Source organism: Glycine soja, chromosome 19 (genome assembly GCF_004193775.1).
Source record: "Glycine soja cultivar W05 chromosome 19, ASM419377v2, whole genome shotgun sequence".
In the NCBI taxonomy this organism is placed as follows: domain Eukaryota; kingdom Viridiplantae; phylum Streptophyta; class Magnoliopsida; order Fabales; family Fabaceae; genus Glycine; species Glycine soja.
In genome coordinates, this window is record NC_041020.1 from 15,780,018 (window position 1) to 15,800,586 (window position 20,569).

At 35.8% G+C, this 20,569-nt stretch overlaps 2 protein-coding genes across 2 annotated transcripts; both read right to left on the reverse strand.

Moving 5' to 3' along the window:
• Positions 1 to 3,069: 3,069 nt before the first annotated feature.
• LOC114399098 lies at positions 3,070 to 4,277 on the reverse strand. The gene is made up of 2 exons (XM_028361204.1): positions 3,885 to 4,277; positions 3,070 to 3,794 (listed from the first exon to the last, which is right to left on the reverse strand). Exons 1-2 carry the CDS (start codon positions 4,152 to 4,154, stop codon positions 3,129 to 3,131), a joined length of 936 nt encoding a protein of 311 aa, XP_028217005.1. The 5' UTR covers positions 4,155 to 4,277; the 3' UTR covers positions 3,070 to 3,128.
• Positions 4,278 to 7,422: 3,145 nt separating this feature from the next.
• Positions 7,423 to 10,871, reverse strand: LOC114398212 (protein phosphatase 2C 51-like). Its single transcript, XM_028360384.1, has 3 exons — positions 9,956 to 10,871; positions 8,917 to 9,022; positions 7,423 to 7,884 (listed from the first exon to the last, which is right to left on the reverse strand). Exons 1-3 carry the CDS (start codon positions 10,670 to 10,672, stop codon positions 7,574 to 7,576), a joined length of 1,134 nt encoding a protein of 377 aa, XP_028216185.1. The 5' UTR covers positions 10,673 to 10,871; the 3' UTR covers positions 7,423 to 7,573.
• Positions 10,872 to 20,569: the final 9,698 nt, after the last annotated feature.

Genomic DNA, 20,569 nt, shown 5'->3' on the forward strand with positions numbered 1-20,569 from the left:
ATTTAGCACAAGACATGTGAGGAGATACATGGAGAAAAATGAAGAAACAACAATAGAAGAGAAGGTAAAGCAAAAAATTAATGGAGGTTTAAGGATCACCTACTTGAAGATCTTGTGCTCTGATTACCACTTGATAGAAGCTTGCTTGTGGGGCTTCTATGGAGGCTGGATCTTTGAGCTTCAATGGTGATTTTCCACCATGGAGATGCAACGGTAGACAAAGGAGAAGAGGTGAGAGGAGGCGTCATCCACTAGGGAATAAGCCATGGAAGAAGGAGCTTCACCACCAAGATGAGCCTTGGATAAGAAGCTTGGAGAGGATGCTTCAATGGAGAAAAAGAAAGAGGGAGAGAAAGAGAGAGGGGGGAGCACGAAATTCAAGGAAGAAAAAGGGAGAGAAGTTGAACTTTGAGTTGTGTCTCACAAGACTCTCATTCATCAAAGTTACAACAAGTGTTACACATACTTCTATTTATAGACTAGGTAGCTTCCTTAAGAAGCTTTCTTGAAAAAACTTCCTAGAGAAGCTTCTTTGAGAAAACTTCCTTGAGAAGCTAGAGCTTAGCTACACACACCCATCTGAAAACTAAGCTCACCTCCTTGAGAAGCTTCCTTGAGAAGCTAAAGCTTAGCTACACACACCCATCTAAAAACTAAGCTCACCTCCTTGACAAAATACATGAAAATACAAAAAAAAAAAGTCCCTACTACAAAGACTACACAAAATGTCCTGAAATACAAGGCTAAAATCCTATACGACTAGAATGACCAAAATACAAGGCCCAAAAGAAGGAAAAACCTATTCTAATATTTACAAAAAAGAGTGGATTCAACCTTGACCCATGGGCTCAAAAATCTACCCTAAGGTTCATGAGAACCCTAGGGCATTCTTTAGTAGCTCTAGCCCAATCCTCTTGTAGTCTTCTATCCAATACCCTTGGGGGGTAGGATTGCATCATCTAAGAAAACTTCCTTGAGAAGCTAGAGCTTAGCTACACACACCCATCTAAAAACTAAGCCCACCTCCTTGAGAAGCTTCCTAGAGAAGCTAGAGCTTAGCTACACACACATCTAAAAACTAAGCTCACCTCCTTGAAAAAATACATGAAAATACAAAAAAAAGTCCCTACTACAAAGACTACTCAAAATGCCCTGAAATACAAGGCTAAAATCCTATACTACTAGAATGGCCAAAATACAAGGCCCAGAAAAACCTATTCTAATATTTACAAAAAAGAGTGGATCCAACCTTGATCCATGGGCTCAAAAATCTACCCTAAGGTTCATGAGAACCCTAGGACATTCTTTAGTAGCTCTAGCCCAATCCTCTTATAGCCTTCTATCCAATACCCTTGGGGGTTAGGATTGCATCACAACCTTAGTTAAAATTATCAATATTTTGTATTTCTAAATTATTAAAAGTTGAAAATTATTTTTTAATTAATATTTTTAAATTAGATTGTGTTTGTTTTCTATAAAGTTTTATATTGAAATTTCATCTATTTAAAATATAAAATTAAAATTTTGCATATGGAAAAAATTGAATTGACTTATCCAAACAACGAATTTAAAATTAAAAAAAATTGAATTGATTTATTCAAACAAAGTATTTGAAAAATGAAAAAAATTAAAATCAAAACAATTCAAATTCCAAACATTTGAAATTTCCTGAAATTTTAAAATTTTTGATCCAAACACAAGTTTAGTGTATGACTCAAGTGAAGGCTCCCTCCTCAGCGCTAATAAACAAAATACTTTTGAGAGGAGTATAACACGGATGAGACTTGCAGCACCCTTGCTTAAGCAACCTCATGGCTACCTCAAAATTCAATTCAACAACGAAATTCCTGAAACCTTTGCTTCACTCAATGCGCATTCCCAATAGAATAACCAAAGCTCTGCGTGAATGACATTACACACATCCAAATTGGAGGCATAAGAGAACAAAACCCTCCATCGTGGTTCCGAAAAACGCCACCCGCAGTAGCACAATTATCATGATCCATAACAGACCCATCATAATTCAACTTCCGGCAAAATCACCAAATAGGGTCCCTTTTAGAAATTTATTACCAAATAGGGTCCCTTTTGTAATTATTTACCTAGGGGCTCTCTTTTTTTATTACAAAGTGGTACCCCTGAAAGCGCTTCCAGTGACACAGCGACACGTGGCACTGCACGATTGGAAGCGTTGCGCACGAGGGCGCCTTGGTTCTCGCCCCTGACACGAGCGCCTCTGCACGCGCCCAGGGACCTGGCGCCCCTGCTGCAGGCGCGACTACTAGCGCAGGGCAGCCAGGCGCCTACCCCCCCCCCCCCCCCAACCTCTTCCCACACCCCCCAGTCTCTTCTTCTCACACCCCCCAGCCTCTTCTCACACCCCTTAGTCTCTTCTTCTCACACCCCCCCAGCCTCTTCCCACACCCCCCCCCCACCCCAAAATTTCAATAACATTATTTTTTATAGACTCTAAATTGTATATTTTTTAATTTGTTTGTTATTTGTTTATCCAAAATTTTAATTTTTTTTTCATTTTTATTATTAGTATTATTTTTTATTTTCTTATATTCCCACACCCCTCCCCCACCCCAAAATTTCAATAACATTATTTTTTATAGACTCTAAATTGTATATTTTTTAATTTGTTTATTATTTGTTTATCAAAAATTTTATTTTTTTCATTTTTATTATTAGTATTATTTGTTATTTTTTTATATTTTATTATTCTCTCTTTTTGAAGTATATATAAGTACATTTTCAATAAAATACATTTTCACCTAAAATACATTTTGAAATCCTAAAATGTTTTAAAATGCTTTTTGATTTGGCCATTAAATTACGTTAGAGATCACTTTTGTTTTATGTTTGCATTATAGGCCACCAACTTTTTTGTAACTTAATAATTTAATATTTGGTTATAATTATGTGTCATTGACATTATCGTTATTTATTTTTATTTATTTTCAAAGCATTGCAGAATAAGATTGAAACGTTAAAGTGGAAATAATATGAAATTAACATGAAAAAAACCATACAAAGTACATGACAATATTAAACACATGGAAAAAAACAATACAAAGTACATGAAAATGTTAAAACATGCGGAAAAAATGTAAACTCATTATTAATCAATCATCACTATGTCTGTGATGCCGCGACGAAGTCCCACATGTCCGGTCCCAATTTCTAGCTGCCATATCAGGATTTCTTCTTCTACGATTCGCCCTTTCATCCACTTGGTTAGTCTCGGCAGAGAAATCATGACATAAATCGACCCCTAATAAGTCGTCCATGTCGGGTATATCTCCAGGTACATTCCACGGACCAGCAAGTGGGGCATTTGGGGTCGATAGTTGACCACTTTGGGTAAATGAAGGAGTTCCTGTTGAAGGAGGAGAGGACCCAAATATGCCTGCAAAACTATACCCTGGTTGAAAATCATGTAGGTATGAATACATCGGCGGCATCTGCGACGGTTCTTGGGTGAATGCCGACGGTGAGTAATACATTCCATGTTGTCGTTCTGGCATCGGAGGCAAACTGTACATTGCTGCATCAACAGTTTCCTGACGTCGCGCTAAGCCTTGAGTCTCCACACTTTGCTGTAGTATATTAAACTGTTGATGTTCAAATTGTGGCTGAGAAGGGGGAGCATCTTCATGTGCCTCAAGTATCCTATCCTCTTCGTCAGACAAAAGAGTGATCTTCTCAATACATGGCAGTAAATCGTCAAAAGTACAAACCCTTCTCCCAACAGGCGACACCATAAAATGTAGTGTTTCGGCGATTTCACCCTGCATAAAAAATAAAGGAATAGTTATTAAAATAATCTTCAATAAGGGCAACATTCTTTTCTATTCTAAATTATAATGAACAATGTATACCAATAGTCCTCTTCTTGCATGTTTTGGGTCGACATAAACTTTTGTTTTACGCCTGTACCACCTCATATATCCAGAGTTCAGACTAAGGGTCCTTGTTTGTGGCGGCGTTTGCTCTACCCTCCTTTCATAGCGACTATTCCATTCATTAAGCGCGGGTTGCATTAGTCGCATCCAATTTTTTCCTTCCTTTCCCTTTAATGTCAAGTCATGTATGTTGTTGGGTTGCATTACTGGGCCCGGAATAGGTTGTTGCATTCCAAATTGTCTCATGACTCTATCCGGCTGGTGTCATTCCACTTTTTGAAAACAAATAAGTGGTATGATACATGTCCATAATACAGACCCAAAAAAACAAACTTGACTCAAATTCATTTCCACATGTCCAGAATAAGGGACCCAGACAAACTGCATATAAAAGTTAAATTTAATAAATTAATTAAGAATTACAACATCATTTAAAAACAAACGTCAAAATTGTTACCTCGTCGCGTTTCATGACATCTAATTTACGACGAAACTCAAGTAAATTGTCATTGCCTATGTGATGCAATTACCTCCCAACCATCTTCACAAAAAATTAAATAACAAAATAAAATGTTACATAGAATAATGATTAACATCAACCAAGCATGTTTATTAATTATCCATTCAAAATAGTAAAAGAAAGTATACCTGTAGGCAAGTGGCGCGTTTTGTTGTTGTGGAGGAATAACTAACGGGGCTAACGTTGGGCATCGTTCTCATGCCCATAATTGAATCAAGAGAGTGAAACCGCCTATTGATTTAGCATTATAGTCTGTTGCGATGCACATCTCTCTATAAAGGTTACCCAAAACAGCAGCTCCCCATGCATAACTGCTACACTCTCTAAGGTCTCTTAAAAATTGCAAATATCTCATTGGCACCCTTTTGCTGCTTTTATCAACAAACATTACCCCTCCTATGAATCTTAAGATCCAAGCACGAGCAAATATTTCAAGCCCTTCTTGGTTGCCTGTAAAATCATGAATATTTGCTAAATGAGAAGCCAGCCAACTCAATAAAAGTGAGTTCCCATCAACTACAGCATCGTCAGGCATGACACCCAATCATTCATGACACAACTCAAACCAGTCAATATTTGTATTTCCAATTAAAGGTCTTCCATCCACATGAATACCAAGAAGCACAGAAACATCTTGAAGTGTAATAGTTGCCTCCCCACACTTCAAATGAAATGTATGCGTTTCTGGCCTCCACCTTTCAATAAAAGCATTAACTAATGCTCCATCTACTTTCAACTGCACCAATTTTATTATCGGGTACAAACCCGAAACTTGTAATAGAGGAATAATTTTGTCGGGCGGTGCTTCTCTATGATTGTACAGTGGTGTGGCTCGTTGGATTTTTAACATCCTATCATTAGCACTATTCTAAATATGTTGCGATATATGATTTTTTTGCATTCACAATAAATCATCCTCTAATGGTCCAGATGCCACATCATAATGATTAGAAGATGACGAACTAGCCATATTAAAACTCTTGTATAGAAAGAAAAAAATTAATAATCACACATATTATAAATAATAAATAAAGTCTAAGTACATACGCAAACAATATTGTAAAAAAATACATAATTTAAATTTTAGAAACGAACATGTAATTTAAGTAAATGAATTATAATGACAGTAAATTGAAATAATTTCTTCAAAATTATTTTGTTAATATATAATGTTGAATGTAGGTTAAATTTTTAAAGAAATTTGATTTTATGAAATGTACGAAATAATAAAAACGCACGCACGCACGCACGCACGCACACACACACAAATATTACAGGAATATTTATTATCAATCTTAATTAAAATTATATTCTAAAAATTAAACAACCGTAAAAAAAATAAACAATTTGTTACATAATTAATAAAAAATAACTAAAATGATAAACAAATTAAACTAACAACAAAAATATATAAGGATAAATAAAATAAACTTGTTGTGAGTGAATACAATTTTGTTGTACACAAGATGACTACCTGCAAAAAAAACATACAAATAGTAAAATATAACAATTTATAAAAAAAAAAAAAAATTTGAAACAATACAAAAAATTAACATACCAAGTCACAAAGAATACTGTTGGGGAAGGGGAACAAACAATGGAGTGGCTGGAGGGGGGGAACAAGGCTCGGGGACCAGCTAGGGAACAAGTGGGGAGCAGGTGGGCTTGGGGGAGAAGGAGGGAGTGGGGAGGGGGGGTGGGACCAGCTGCCCTTTAATGGAGCTGGACGCGCCTGGCTGCCCTGCGCTAGCAGTCGCGCCTACAGCAGGGGCGCTAGCCAAGGCGCCAGGTCCCTAAGCGCGTACAGAGGCGCCAATGTCAGGGGCGCGAACCAAGGTGCCCTCGTGCGCAGCGCTTCCAATCGTGCAGTGCCATGTGTCATTATGTCGCGGGAAGCGCCTTCAGAGGTACCACTTTGTAATAGAAAAAGAGACCACCTAGATAAATAATTACGAAAGGGACCCTATTTGGTAATAAATTTCTAAAAGGGACCCTATTTGATGTTTTTGCCCTCAACTTCCACCTCTCAGGAGCAGGAGCCTTCCAACAGATAGCGTTATTGTACTGAACTAAACCATTCTCAGAGGTCAACATTGAATTGTGCAAAAGGCTAATAGCTATAGCATCCACTTGTCTCAAGATTCGCTATATGATGCTAGAGGGATGCTAGGAAACATTCTCGAACACCAACAAATTTCTGCAATACCAAAGAGTATAAGGAGTCACGACAAAAATGATATTCCAGCTTCTGCTCTCAACCACAACACCAGAAGCCACATGATTTTCTATCCACCCATCAAAGTCTTGAGTGCAGAAGTTTTGTTGGAGTGTATTCGGAACCATCAAACCTCAAACCGCTTTAGCAAAACCACTGACGGAAGATGTGATTTGTATCCTCCATATCCAAATGGCAGCGAACAGCCGAACTCAGGATGCATCTTCAGTCAACCCAAATTTTATTGTCTTATCCTAATCCTAATTTTATATACGAAACATTTATTTTATTGTTTAAATTTGTATTTATTTTTAAATGTATTTTTTTTAATTTTAATTTTAAACTCAATTTGGTTCAACAACCAATGCCAAAAGTTTTTTTTTTCGACCATCTCGAAGCACTTTTTCTTATATGTATTCATATACTTTATTTCCTTAATCAACATATATTTTCCAATATAACATTTCCAATTTTATTTTTAAATTAAATTTCCATAATTTTTATCAGAAATTATCGATAATTAAAAATAACATTTTATTACAATATATTTTTATAAAGTGATACAATATAAGTTATTTACTGTAAATTAAAATATAATTTATATGTTAAAAATATTTATTTATATATTATAAATTTTAGTTAAATAAAGTAAACAATTATCTATTAATTATCCAAACTAAAATAGTAGTTTCGCAATTAATGTATCGACTTATTGTAGTCTTTGTAGATATTTAAAGAATTAATTGGAGGTCTTTTTTATTTTACAAAAAGCACTAATGTGAGTAAGGAAGTACTCATTATTATCAAGTAGATATAATCTCTTGTGGCAATGAGGAGGCACAACCTGAGTGTATATTAGTCCAAAGCAGCAAGGCAAGAATTAGAGAAGAAAATAAAAATAAAAATACATGTTTTGACAGAAACGAGGCCTCAATCAGTTGTTACTGTTCCTCTTAGCTCAACTACAATGACACTGGTGTTATCTCTACTTCCCTTTGCCAATGCTATCTCAGCCAAGAGGTCTGCAGCATCGGTAGCACGGTTTTGATGATTCCCAACTCCATCGCACACTCTCCTAATCTGCCCCTGGAAGCATTTCCTTACAACTTGGCACGCAACTTCACTTGACATCACATCCCACAATCCATCACTTGCTAGTATGAGAAATTCATCCTTGCTGCTTCGCTGGGTCACTGTCACTTCTGGTTTTGATATTACATAAGGTCTAAGGTACTGATCTCCTGCATCAGTCAAATTACACAGTCAGAACGGACAGGAGAGAAATTGGAGCAGTAATGGTATGATGTCATGGAATTAAATGTAACTACAAAAAAAAAAAAAAAAAACAGATGGGTTATCTTCAAGCAAATAAAAATAGCCGAGTAATGCATTTGTAGGAAATGGAATGTATTTGGAACAATATTCAAATACAGCCAAGTCTTGCTAAAGATGATGGTTTATATTAGTCCTTTCTAGATCTGTTTCATCAATAATACGCATATTCAATATTACCATTTTATTAACGATGCAAAAATTTAAATATTCAAGTTTGACTATTTAAGCATGTGGGGATTAAAGTTTCCATGCAATTTGATAGATCGAGATTCCTTAATCTTGTGGTAAACCGGATCCATACCACAAAATTCTCTCCATTTATTATTTAAGAGTTCGACGTGTTTGACCATACAAGAGAAGCAATTGTTAGGAGAAAAAGCATGTGGAAGCTTGGGGACAATTGTCCAAGGTTTTGAATCATCAATATACTGTCCAACCTTCAAGTTTAACACTTCAAATAACAGATACTTTACCAAAAACTCTTAAATTTAAAACCAGTTCTGCGATATGCATAAAAACAACTAAGACAAACTTGTTTTACATAGAAAAATCATTGTTAATTACATTCTGTTGGATTCCTTTCAGATGGGCGGATCTAAGCAACAGTGTGTCATCTTGTTTGGTTCAACATTTAAAAGGTAATAATTGTAGATAATCAAATTTAAAGTCAGAGGATGCCGATAATAATAGTACTCATTCTTTTTTTGTCAATGTTGCTCTGCTATACTCTAAATAAGCCAGAGGGTGCTGAGATTCTTCTGCTTTTACAGTGCTGAGCTGATAAAAACGATATGTTAAAAAAATGGCAAACCAAAAGGATAAACACAACACACATAACACCGAAGAAACACCATTAAAAGGTCTTAGTTAACGATTAATAATTTAATATTAGCAACCAGCAGTATAGTGAATATGAAGAATTGAATGTTCAAACTAACCTATGGATCGTGAAGTGGCAAGAACACCAAGCACGCGCTGGCCATTCCAGTTAATGACCCTTCCACCAGCCTCTTCGATTCTCATCAACTCATCGGGCCTGTGGGGCTGTGCACACAATAGGAAACCATAATGCCATTTATTTTCTTACAATAAATTGCTTCGCTACGAAAAAATCTGACAGAAATAATTAAGAGAATAAGGATTATGCATTAATAATTGTAAAAAAATTTACACAATCATCTAATCACAATCATGAATGATAAGGTTGTTAATTTTTAAAATAATTATCTTAAAATAATTCAAATAATTATTTGTGATTGAATGCCAAGTTTTAAGGTGCATACGTCTTAAATTCAATAATTAACACTATAAAAGCTTTGATGCACCCATTACAAAGATGATCTCAATTCTCTACGATACGACCAAAAGACATCTTTCTCTTTTGGAAGCTACACATCAAATACACACCCCCAGAGTCCAGACATTCACTGCCAGCAACAATTTTTGCTGAATAACCATTTTCATCATCAAATTGAAGAGCATTGACTTGCATTACATGTTCACATATGTATGGATATTTTTAAGAAAATGTCAAAATTGTCAATCAAAATAGTGCTGCGCCCGCTTTTAACATAGTGAAAACATAAATATACATGAAATCAAAACTTGAAAAATGGCAGCAAATTTTATGCAAGGAAAATTCAAAAATGTACTTTTTTTTATAGAATTTAATTTCTATACACCTTTAATATTTAAAATAAATGACAATTTACTTTATAGTGCAAAAATATTTTACTTTTTATATTCTTATAAATAAAACTAGAAAATCAATCAAAGTTTACAATAATAATTATGGTAAAGTTAACAAATTTAAAGAATACGACGTTTTTTTTTCCTATGATTAATAAAGAATATGACGTTATTTCAAGTACTCTAAAAATTAACAATAACAATTCTAAAATGAGCTGTCCAAGGAATATAAAAAATAGAGTAGAAATTTGAGAAATTAAATAATTAAGAAAATGGAAACAAATATACCTTATGATCACTAGACAAGTCCACGGCCTCACCTCCTCTTCCCAACACGGCCCTAGAATCACCGCAATTAGCAACGATAACCTCCTCCAGCGCCACGACGGCGACAACCGCTGTGGAACCCACCATCCTGACGGCCGCGTTACCGGCGACCTCGCTGTCCATTTTCCGAAAACACCCTTCCATCACTCCCCGCCAGTCCCATTCCACGTGACTCTCACTACTCCCCACCACTTCCTCCGCCACCAGCCGGTGCAGCCTCTCCTTGCACGCCTCCGCCACCTGAGCTCCGCCGTGGCCGTCGTACACCGCAAAGAAGTCGCACTTCGCTGCAAACCCTATCTCCGAGCTCACCGCGTCCTCCATCTCCGTCCTGCTCCCTATCACCGACGCCGAACCGTACGACAAAACGCCGTCGCTTTGCTTCGACGACAATCGCTCTTCCTCTTCCGACGACGAGGAAGCCAGCGACAGCGATATCTCCACGTGCTCGTCAATCTCTCTCTTCTCTCCTTCAGAATCCACCGCCGGCGGTTGAGACACGCCGCCAGCGCCGGCGTCATTCCTGACGCGGATCTTCGTCTGGCAAGTGTACTTCATTCGCTTGATTTTGATCCTTCTCCGGCCACCGTTCTTGAACCTCGTGACGATCTCGCCGGAATCAGACTCCACTGGTCGAGCAGCGTTTGCCGGCGACGATTGGCGTTTTGGCGTCTTCATAGTCGTTTTTGCATGTAACGAAGGAAAGAACTGAACACAACACAACAACACAAAACAGGACAACACGAAACTCAGAACATGACGACATAAAAAAAACGGCAATAAAAGAGAAACGGCGTGTAGTGAGGAAGGAGGGAGTTTAAAGTGTTTGATTGCGAGATCTGAGAGGCGTGGAATGTGGACCGTTGATTTGAAAGGGAGGGTGTGATGGGGGTAACAGGTGGATATTTAAGGACCAGTGGGTTGGATTCTAGTGAGGGAGACGTGGACGGCTGAGATTGGAGGAGTAGGTACGTGGAGCGTCGATGTTGTGAGAAGCGATACGGTTGTGTGAAAGATGAGGTGAGGGTGGGGGCCATTGGTGAAAGGAAATGATAAAAAGAGAGAAGGGTCAGAGTCATAGGTTAGTTTACGTGGCATGATAGAGGTTGCTTTCCGTAATTTTTGCTTTTGTTGAGTTGCGCGAGATCGGAGGACAGTGTTCTCTCAAGCTGGGTTGCGTCTCTGATTTGGGCCATAGATACGATTTGCTCTCTTTCCAACTTTTTTTATAAGATTTTTTTAAAATTTTAAATGTATTGATTATTTTTTCACATATTTTAATTAATTATTTTTTAAAAAATATTAAAAAAATTAAATAGATAAAAAGATAAAATAATAATAATTTTGAAATCATAATATAAATAATTGATATATTTAATATGATTAATTAAATTAATTAATTTTTATAAAAAAATATAAATTAATTAAAAATGTCTTAAAATTAAGAACAAGGAGAGTATTACGCAGGGCAGAGACATATCGCAGTCACTCTCTTCTTTTCCTTTCTTTCTCTGTCCATGCTGATATTATTTCGTGTGGCCTAACCTTGTGCGCCTTGTTTTCTTTTGTATTTTACTATGTTCGTTCATCTCCGAAGCCTATATCATTATTTGAAAAGGAAGCCAAACGTTTGGTGTTTGAACATTTTGTTTTTATATTATTATTATTTATTTGTATATTTTATTCTTGAAATCTTATTTATAGGGTTTTAATGTTTTGTAACTGGTATGATTGTTTGTCTTTCGTGGTGATTTTTTTTTTTTTTGCTTTTTAAAAATAATAATATTAGGTACATTCTGTTCGGTGAATTATTATAGTCGTAGACTAGTGGCCCGAAGTTATGGGAAAATATCTTAGTGCCAGCTGCGGGTTTCTCCTCCCTGCGCCGAGTTTCCATAAAAAAGACATACGTAACTGGCAATCAGTGATTTGCCTGCACTTCTTTCAATAAACACGTGTGACAAATTTTCATGCTGTGTCGCAAACATAATTATAAAAAGGTTAAAATATATGTTTAGTTTTTCAAAATATAAAAATGTTTAGAATTTATTTTTGTAAGATTTTTAGTATATTTTTTATTTTCATAAAATTAAAATGTGTTATTTTTTTTGTGCGGCATAGAATAAGGTTTGAACATTCGAACTTATGTGCATGACTTTTAATATCAATTATATATATAATCGATGTAAAAAATATCATATTTTACATTGATTATACACACAATCTGAACCTACTTACACGCCAAAAAAATGTTGTGTTTTAATTTTGTAAGGACGAAAAATGTATTGAAAATTTTGCAGGAACGGATTCCAAATATTTTCATATTTATGAGGACAAAAAAACATATTTTGCTCTTATGAAAAATCGACCTAGTCATCGATTCAATTGTAGCACTAGGTCAATGTGTTTGAGGTCGAACTAGTGGGTCAGTTATTAGCCTGGTTGATTCAGTATTTATATTAAAAAATTAAAAATATATATAATATAGCTAACAATATGTGATCAATCCATACTCCATATTTCAATATTACATAATTATTTATTGGAGAATGCTAATATCCATCCTAGTTGGAGTATAAAAATTTCGGACTATAAAAATCATTGGTTGTTTTGTTTTCCAAAATTTAATTCAAGGATATTATGGTATTTTCCATTGGTTGTGAAATCCAATGGTTGTGAAATCCAATGGTTGTTGGTCCAGTTGTAAACTAATTGTGTTAGTGAAAATATCATCTTGAAGAGTGAGGATTGGATGTAGTCCTATATTAAGGTGAACTAATATAAAAATATTTGTGCACTCTTCCTCCCCATCTCTTTTATGTTGCTCTTGCATAGATCTCAAATATGGTTTTTATTAAAAACACTAAATTTGTTATTTTACTTCTTAACAATAGGACCAAACTTGTTTTGATCAAAAGGCTTTGAAAGAAAAGCTTTTATCTTTAAAAGAACTATTTTTTCTAGAATGGTTATATTTCCATGTTGAGCAAGAGGCAAGGAACTATTCCAACTACCCTTTTATTCTAGTGCACAAGCTCTAAGAAGGTCCTCTAAGGATTGGATGATTCTCTCGATCTAGCCAGCAATTTGAGGATGATAAGCTAAACTCAACCTATGCTTGGTTCCCCAAGCTTTATGTAAACTTTCCCAAAACTCTATCAGATTACAAAAGATTAGATGACCAATATAGAAGAAAAGAGTACTTAACTAGATGACCAATGTTGTTGTATGTCCTATCTCTATCGTCCATCGTCCAACAATCAACAATCTCCACCTTGGTTCAATAACATTTTTGAATTACAAGTAACTTTGTTCATCTCTAGCAATCTACATTAAGTACATCCAGGCAGTGCATAAACTTACTTCTTGGAACATGCTTCATGAACATATCAGTTGTATTCTCCCTCGTATTAACTTTCTGGACTTTGACCCTATTCTTAGTACGAATAAGTTGTATTTGATGTTAATGTGTTTAGTCCTTTCATGATGGAATTGATCCTTGGCTAAATAGATTGCACTTAGACTGTTGTAGAAAATGACAACCTTTTCTTGTGAAAATCAAAGATTTCTAATCGGACCCTTCAGTCAAATCCCTTCATTTGTTGCCTCTTCCAAAGCCATGTGCTCTTCCTATATAGTGGATTCACTATTAGAGATAGGGGGAACAACATGAGCAACATGGTACAACCTAAGGCTAAAGCTTGAAGAAGTTTTTTTGGAGAAGTTTTGGCTTTTACATGCCTAACTCCCTTGAGTGGCATTTGTATTGGTTGTTATTTTTGTTGTTGCATCTTAGTACATTTGATATATGTTTTGCATTGTGCATTATCATAGTGCGTGTGAAGAAAATTTTCTAAGTTAAAAAAATTTCTTTAGAGGCAAAAACTCTCTATGTTAATTGATTGCAACCTCATTGTAATCGATTACAACAAATTGTTTGAAGCTTGTAGAGTTAAGTCTCGTATCGGTTTAATCGATTACCGATATCTCATAATTGATTACACTGCTGTTTGAGACAATGATTGATTTAGTCAGGAGTCTCCACTTTAATCGATTACCAAGTGGATTAATCGATTACTTCTCTCTCGTTCATGTGTTCAGAGGTGAAAAAGAACACTTTAATCGATTACATAGGTCATCTACTCGATTATATTGTCCTTGAGTTGTTTTCTAGATGTTGGATGAACACTTTAATTCATTACTTAGATAATCTAATCGATTACTTTGTTAAAATAATCGATTACCTTATAGATTTAATCGATTACTGACAATTATAATTGTTTTCTCTATAAATAACCTTATGTTAGACCTTGTGGCCTCAATAATCTTAAGAGGGATAGACTTAGAATGCTGAAGAAGCAGCAACAATCAATTTAATAATGTTCTTTAAACATGCAAGGAAAAATTGATTGCAATAACATAAATGAGATAAGGGAAGAGAGAATGCAAACACAGTTTTATACTGGTTCGGCCACAACCCATGCCTATGTCCAGTACTCAAGCAACCCACTTGAGATTTCCACTATCTTTGTAAAATCCTTTACAACTTCTGAACCACATAGGGACAACCCATCCCTTGTGTTCAGGAATCCTTACAACTCAAGAGACCCTCGGTCCCTTAATTAATTTCATTGAGTAAGAAGAATGGAAGAAGAAATCTCTCTTCAAGAGAAGAATATTACAATGAAGATCATGTAAGAATCCTTATAGATTTGGCAAGTGTTTGGCCAAGGATTTCTTTTGAGAGAGTATTTGGCAATGAAGTTCTTTTGGAATCTCTCTCATTGTCTTTTGAGAGGATAAGACATTTTTGCCAAGCAAAACTCTCTTAATCTTTTGAGAGGATAAAACATTTTTAATCAATCAAAATTCTCTCTCTGTAAAATTCGTGCCCAAGTCACCTATTTATAGGCCTTTGATGGCCATTCACAAATCTAATGAAAAGATGTGACTGTTGGCAGATTTTCTGAAAACTTTCCACTGGTAATCAATTACAATGTTTGTGTAATCGATTACACAGTTATAATTTGAAGGGTTATGACTTTTGAATTTGAATTTTCAAAGTTCCGTTGCTGGTAATCGATTACAGACATATGGTAATCGATTACATGTTGAAAATTCAAATTCAAAACCTTTTTCAACAGCTATTTCTCAACCCTGTCTTCTGGTAATCGATTACACTTCCTGGTAATCGATTACCAGAGCCTTGCATGTCTTGAAAGCACTTTGTTTTAAGGCAAGGCTTGGTCTTTAGTGAATCTTGAAACAAGGCTTTGTTTGTTGAAGCAATCTTGAATTATTCTTGAAGCAAATGCTTATCATTTGAAGCAGCCTTGTTTGATTCTTCTTTGGCATCATCAAAATCATGTATACATACATTCACACCTTATAGCATCTACATATCAAGAGATCATTAGATAATGCTCAATACATCTTGAAAATAACATCTTAGTCTCAGAATGAGCAAGACTTTGTGCTTTCATTAGTGGATAAGAGAATGGAAGAAAAGAGCTATATAGTAACTCACAACTTCTTAATCGTTTGGTTATGAAGATCTTTTCTTGAAAGTGAGTTGTGTCTTTTGACTAGAAGAAGATCACTTTCTCAATCCAACAAGGTTTTTGTGGAAAGATTGGTCAGATTCTATCCCTCCTACTTGGTTTTTCTTGTGTATGGTTTTTACACGGTGTTTGTGTTTTATGCATGAATTGCTTACAATATGCTAGAATAGGGTTTTCTAGTTTGGGCTAAGAGTAGGTTCTCTTAGGCTTGTATTCACAAAGGATCCTAGTGTTGGGTGCCTTAGTCTCTTTTTCCGGGGTGGGAATTGTATATTGGTTGTGATTGCTTGTAAGGATTAATGTAGCTCCATGTGGAGCTTGTGGGCTTTGGATCTTCTTCATCAATAGAGTCTTTTGCTTCTTGAAGATCAATGGTAGCATAATGGAGAAGGAGGAAAGGTTATTGGAGACACCACTTCAAAGAGAAGGTGAGTCAAGAACAACCTCACCACCATAGGAAGCCATGGATAAGAGCTTGAAGGTAGGAGAATATGAGTGGAGGGAGAGGGAGAGAGGGGAACAAAATTTTGAGAGAAAGAAGAGGGAGAATGAGGTCTTAACTTTGAAGTCTAATTTATCAAATGATCAAAGTTGCAAAATGCACACACAAGGCTTCTATTTATAGCCTAAGTGTCACACAAAATTGGAGGAAAATTTGAATTTTTATTTAAATTTCACTTGAATTTGAATTTGAATTTGTGGAGCCAAATTTGGAGCTGTTAGACCCTAATTTCATCTGTGTATAATGTTTTTATCATTCGGATATGATTTTTTTATCATTGCTAATTGAATTACGGTGTTTGGCATCGGTTACAACACAAGGCCAAGGGGTTGCGCAGGGTTTTGATGGTTGTTTGTTAGTTCCAGAAACAAAAGCCACAAGGAAAGGGCAAAATGGTCATTTTCTAGATTTTTCTGGACCTAAACTCGCCCAGGCAAGCATGTGGCTAGCTTGGGCCATGAAATTTCTTCATCCCTAAGCAAACCATTCGCCAAGGCGAGCTGATACCTTCAGCTTTAAGCAACCAACTCACCTAGGCGAGCTTCCCTTGCACCAAATGGCCTTTTCCTATAAATAGCCATGCAGGGGAAGGGTTTAAGGGTTCAGAGAACTAAAGAAAGAGAGAAAAAATGCAGAAAGGAGAAAGAGAAGAAGAAAAAAAGAAAAACCAAGGTGTTGCCGAATCGAACCGTGGATTGATTCCTACATCATTTCTCTTGCAAGCCTTGTACCCTGTGCAACAGTCGGTTAGTTTTTCTTAAGATTTTGATGTAATCTTTGTACCCTTATGTATGCCTCTTGATATTATATATGTAATCTTTTCTACTCAAATATCACTTGAGATCGTTTCAAGGTCTAATGCCTTAACAACTCCCTCCGCTTTTTAAAATCTAAAACTGTCGTTTCAAGGTCCAATGCCTTAACGACTCTTTGTTTGCAATTAAAATAAATCTTTAAAAAAAACATAAAATCAATTCAACACACAAACATTTAGACTTAAAGAATTACGTAAGTCTGATTTCTTCAATGCACCTGAGAATACATAGGTGTAAGGGCAACATGCTTGTCGATTCAAAAAAAAAAATTAAATAAAAAAATAATATAGTAAAAGAAAAGAAATTAACCACTCTTGGAAAAATAATTAATTTTGTAGTCACACTATTTTTATTGCACACTCGATTAAAGGCCGTCGTTCTTTGTGACGGGCGCATGGGGTGCTAATACCTTCCCTATGCGTAAACAACTCTCGAACCCTTCTTTTTAAAATTCACAGACCTCTTTTGGTTTTTCTAACGTTTTCCTTGTTAGACAAGTGGCCTCAGTATCTTAAGAAGGAGGGTTGAATTAAGATACCAAACTATCCCAATTAAAATTTAACTCTCTTTTTAACTAATAATGAAACCCTAATTATGAATTATTTCAAGAACAATTCAAAATAAACTTCTTTAAAATGAAATATAAACTGCAATAAATAAAATAAATTTAAGGGAAAAGAGAATGCAAACTCAGTTTTTATACTGGTTCGGTCATGCCCTATGCCTACGTCCAGTCCCCAAGCAACCCGCTTGAGATTTCCACTATCTTGTAAAATCCTTTTACAAAATTTTGAACCACATAGGGACAACTCTTCCCTTGTGTTCAGATAACCTTACAACTTAAGAGACCCTTGGTCCCTTAATCAATCTCTTTGAATAATAATAAGAAGAAGAATTCTCTCTTTAAGAGAAAAATATTACAATTGAAGATCACTCAAGATTCCTTATTGAATTTGCAAGTGTTTTGGCCAAGGAATTCTTTTTGAGAGTTATAAGACAATTTGGTATTGAGAGGATAAGACAATTTGTTCAAGCAAACTCTCTTGAAAATTTCATGTCCCAAGTCACCTATTTATAGGCCTTTGATAGCCATTCAAAAACTTCTTGAACAATTGTGACTCTTGGGAGTTATTTTCAAAAATTCCTTACTGGTAATCGATTACATAATTGTTGTAATCGATTACACAATTAGTTTCTGAAGAGTTGTGACTCTTCAGATTTGAAATTTGAATTTTCATGTCTGGTAATCGATTACACACAAGTTGTAATCGATTACAAGCTTTAAAATTAAATTCAAATTTCTAAAGACTGTTATAAAACGTTTAAAACTTCTGGTAATCAATTACAAGCCTTGTGTAATTGATTACAGGCTTAAAATTTAAATTCAAATTTTGTAAGAGCATTTCCGAAATTATTTTGGCCATTGGTAATCGATTACAGCCTCTGGTAATCGATTACCAGAGAGTAAATATCATATTTAAGAAATCTTAGAAATTTTTTTGGAAAATATCATTTGGCCAAACCTGTGCATCATCAATTAAGAAACTCTTTCTTAGATTCTAGGAACTAAGTTCATCAATTATCTTGAATTTCTGGATTCTTGACTTGAATTAAACTTGAGAAGCGCTTATCTTTGGCATCATCAAAACTTCATAGCATACATGCTACTACATTCCTCGAATAAACGTTGGTGGCGCCTCCCACTCATTTTCTCCCTAGGAGGCGAACGTGCTTTTATTTATTTTCTTTTGTCGTCCCGTCGTAAGGTAGGTTGCGACAGATGGCAACTCCACTGGGGACTTGTTAGAGAGTTAAGTCATTTGATCGAGTGTGCAATTTTATCGTGACCTTTTATTTATTTATTTTTCCTTTCTTTTTAATCTCTGTGTTGTACTCATGTTCGTTAAAGTTTCATTCTGTTACCGTTTGTTTTGCAGTTTAGCTTTGAACTCACTTTCTTTATTCGTTGTTGCTCATGTTTGTATATAACCTTTGCTATGTTGTTACTTCTTGGTGTGTATCTTTGTAGCTATTAACTTTGTAGTTAGAAATAAATTGTGCCATTGAATCCTAGGATTGATGACATGTGCTATAATTCTTGTATCTGCCTGGGAAATTTTTGGTTGTTTTGCAGGTGGGGTTGGGTAATTCTTAGGTTGCTCCATTCACACATGACACCCATACTTTTTGCACACACTTTGAGATGTTGGGCCCTATACCCAGGTCTGTGTTAGCCATAGGGAGTGTAGGTCGATCTGTGGTCACGCTGGGTCCCTAACTCGCTTGATAACAGTGAAGTCTCATCTAGAGTTTTCCTCTTTTTGTTGACGCATTATCGTTGATAGTCCGTATCGCCATAGTGTATTACCTAAGAGGATGATATCTCTAGAGGCCGGTAAGGTTACATGAAAATACCCTTGGGAGTTGTCACTAGATAATGGACTTTTGGATCCTTTCATTTAGGTTCCTGAATTAAGGACATGGAGCAAACTCACCATGTCTGATTTCCTTGATCGCATCATGCATATCTTCATGGCATCATAATGGACACATCATTCCTGCATTTATCATTTATCATATTCATGCATTGCATTTGCGTAAGTCATTGCATTGTCATACATATTCATTTAGCATGTTTTTGTTCAGCCAATTGCATACATTCTATTATCATTGTTCGCATGTTATGCATAATCCTGCCGTATAGTTGTTCACACCTTGCATGCCCTTCTTCGTCGCCAAAAGTGACAATGAAGTGTGAAAGTTTACACCACGTTTTTAGTTTCATGTGTTAGGTACCATGGTAATAGCTATGAACAAACCATGTTGGGGTTATACAATCCTTTCTCCTGAAAATGATTGAAGTCACATGAACATGGTACCCAATGCATTGTTAACAAGAAAGAGTTGTCTTTCGGGCGTCTTGGGTCGGTTTGATAAATACATTTGTCATGCATAGCATAACTATGCCCTGATCATTCATCATATCTCTTCTATGATAGATTGTTGAAATATTGGCGATCAAAATTTTTATTCCTGTGAACATAGGGTCGAACCAAGTGCAATCTTTTAAGAAAAGGATTTTCTCAAGTCAAGGTCAAAGTATGGAAGTAACCAGCTTGTGAAAGTTGGGGCAAAAGATGGGTCGAGTTTACATAGCTTCTTTGACTACTGCCAACACATTATTGAGCTAATAACTTACAAAATTAGGAACCTTTGATGTGTCCATGTTTTATTTCCAGTTGCACTTTGACTCTAATGAGATTTAATGAAAATTAGAGTTGATTCGACCCTATGTTCTACTGAGTGTCCTGTGTAAAATTCGCAATACTTCATCAACGTATCATTCACATGCATTCATGCTTGTTTGTCTTTCCACATTGGTTGCATTGCTCATTGCATTCTTTCCTTGAAATCAGAATCATAATCATTGTAACCCAAGAGAAAGATTGCGCTTTACGACACCCTTACCAGATGCGTGCCAAGGCCAGAGTAATGAGTGAAATCAAAGAAGTACAGGAACAAATGAAGGTCGATATGGAGGCCATGAAGGAAAAAATGACAACGATGATGGAATAAATGATGAGCATGAGGAAAATGATGGAGAATAACACTACTACAGTTGTTACTGCGAGTACTGCTACTGAGATGGACCCGATTCACTCAGCCAGTTTCAATCAAGTGAATCTTCTAGTCTCAG

Bases quoted from the DNA above. Each gene is read 5' to 3' on its own strand.
- LOC114399098 (XM_028361204.1), bottom strand. From the start codon at position 4,154: ATGAGACAATTTGGAATGCAACAACCTATTCCGGGCCCAGTAATGCAA. The intron at 3,795-3,884 runs GTATACATTGTT...TTTTTTATGCAG, and splicing joins ATGCAAGAAGAGGACTATTG to GGTGAAATCGCCGAAACACT.
- LOC114398212 (XM_028360384.1), bottom strand. From the start codon at position 10,672: ATGAAGACGCCAAAACGCCAATCGTCGCCGGCAAACGCTGCTCGACCA. The intron at 9,023-9,955 runs GTATATTTGTTT...TTGTGTGCACAG, and splicing joins ACTTGTCTAGTGATCATAAG to CCCCACAGGCCCGATGAGTT. The intron at 7,885-8,916 runs GTTAGTTTGAAC...TGACTGATGCAG, and splicing joins TGCCACTTCACGATCCATAG to GAGATCAGTACCTTAGACCT.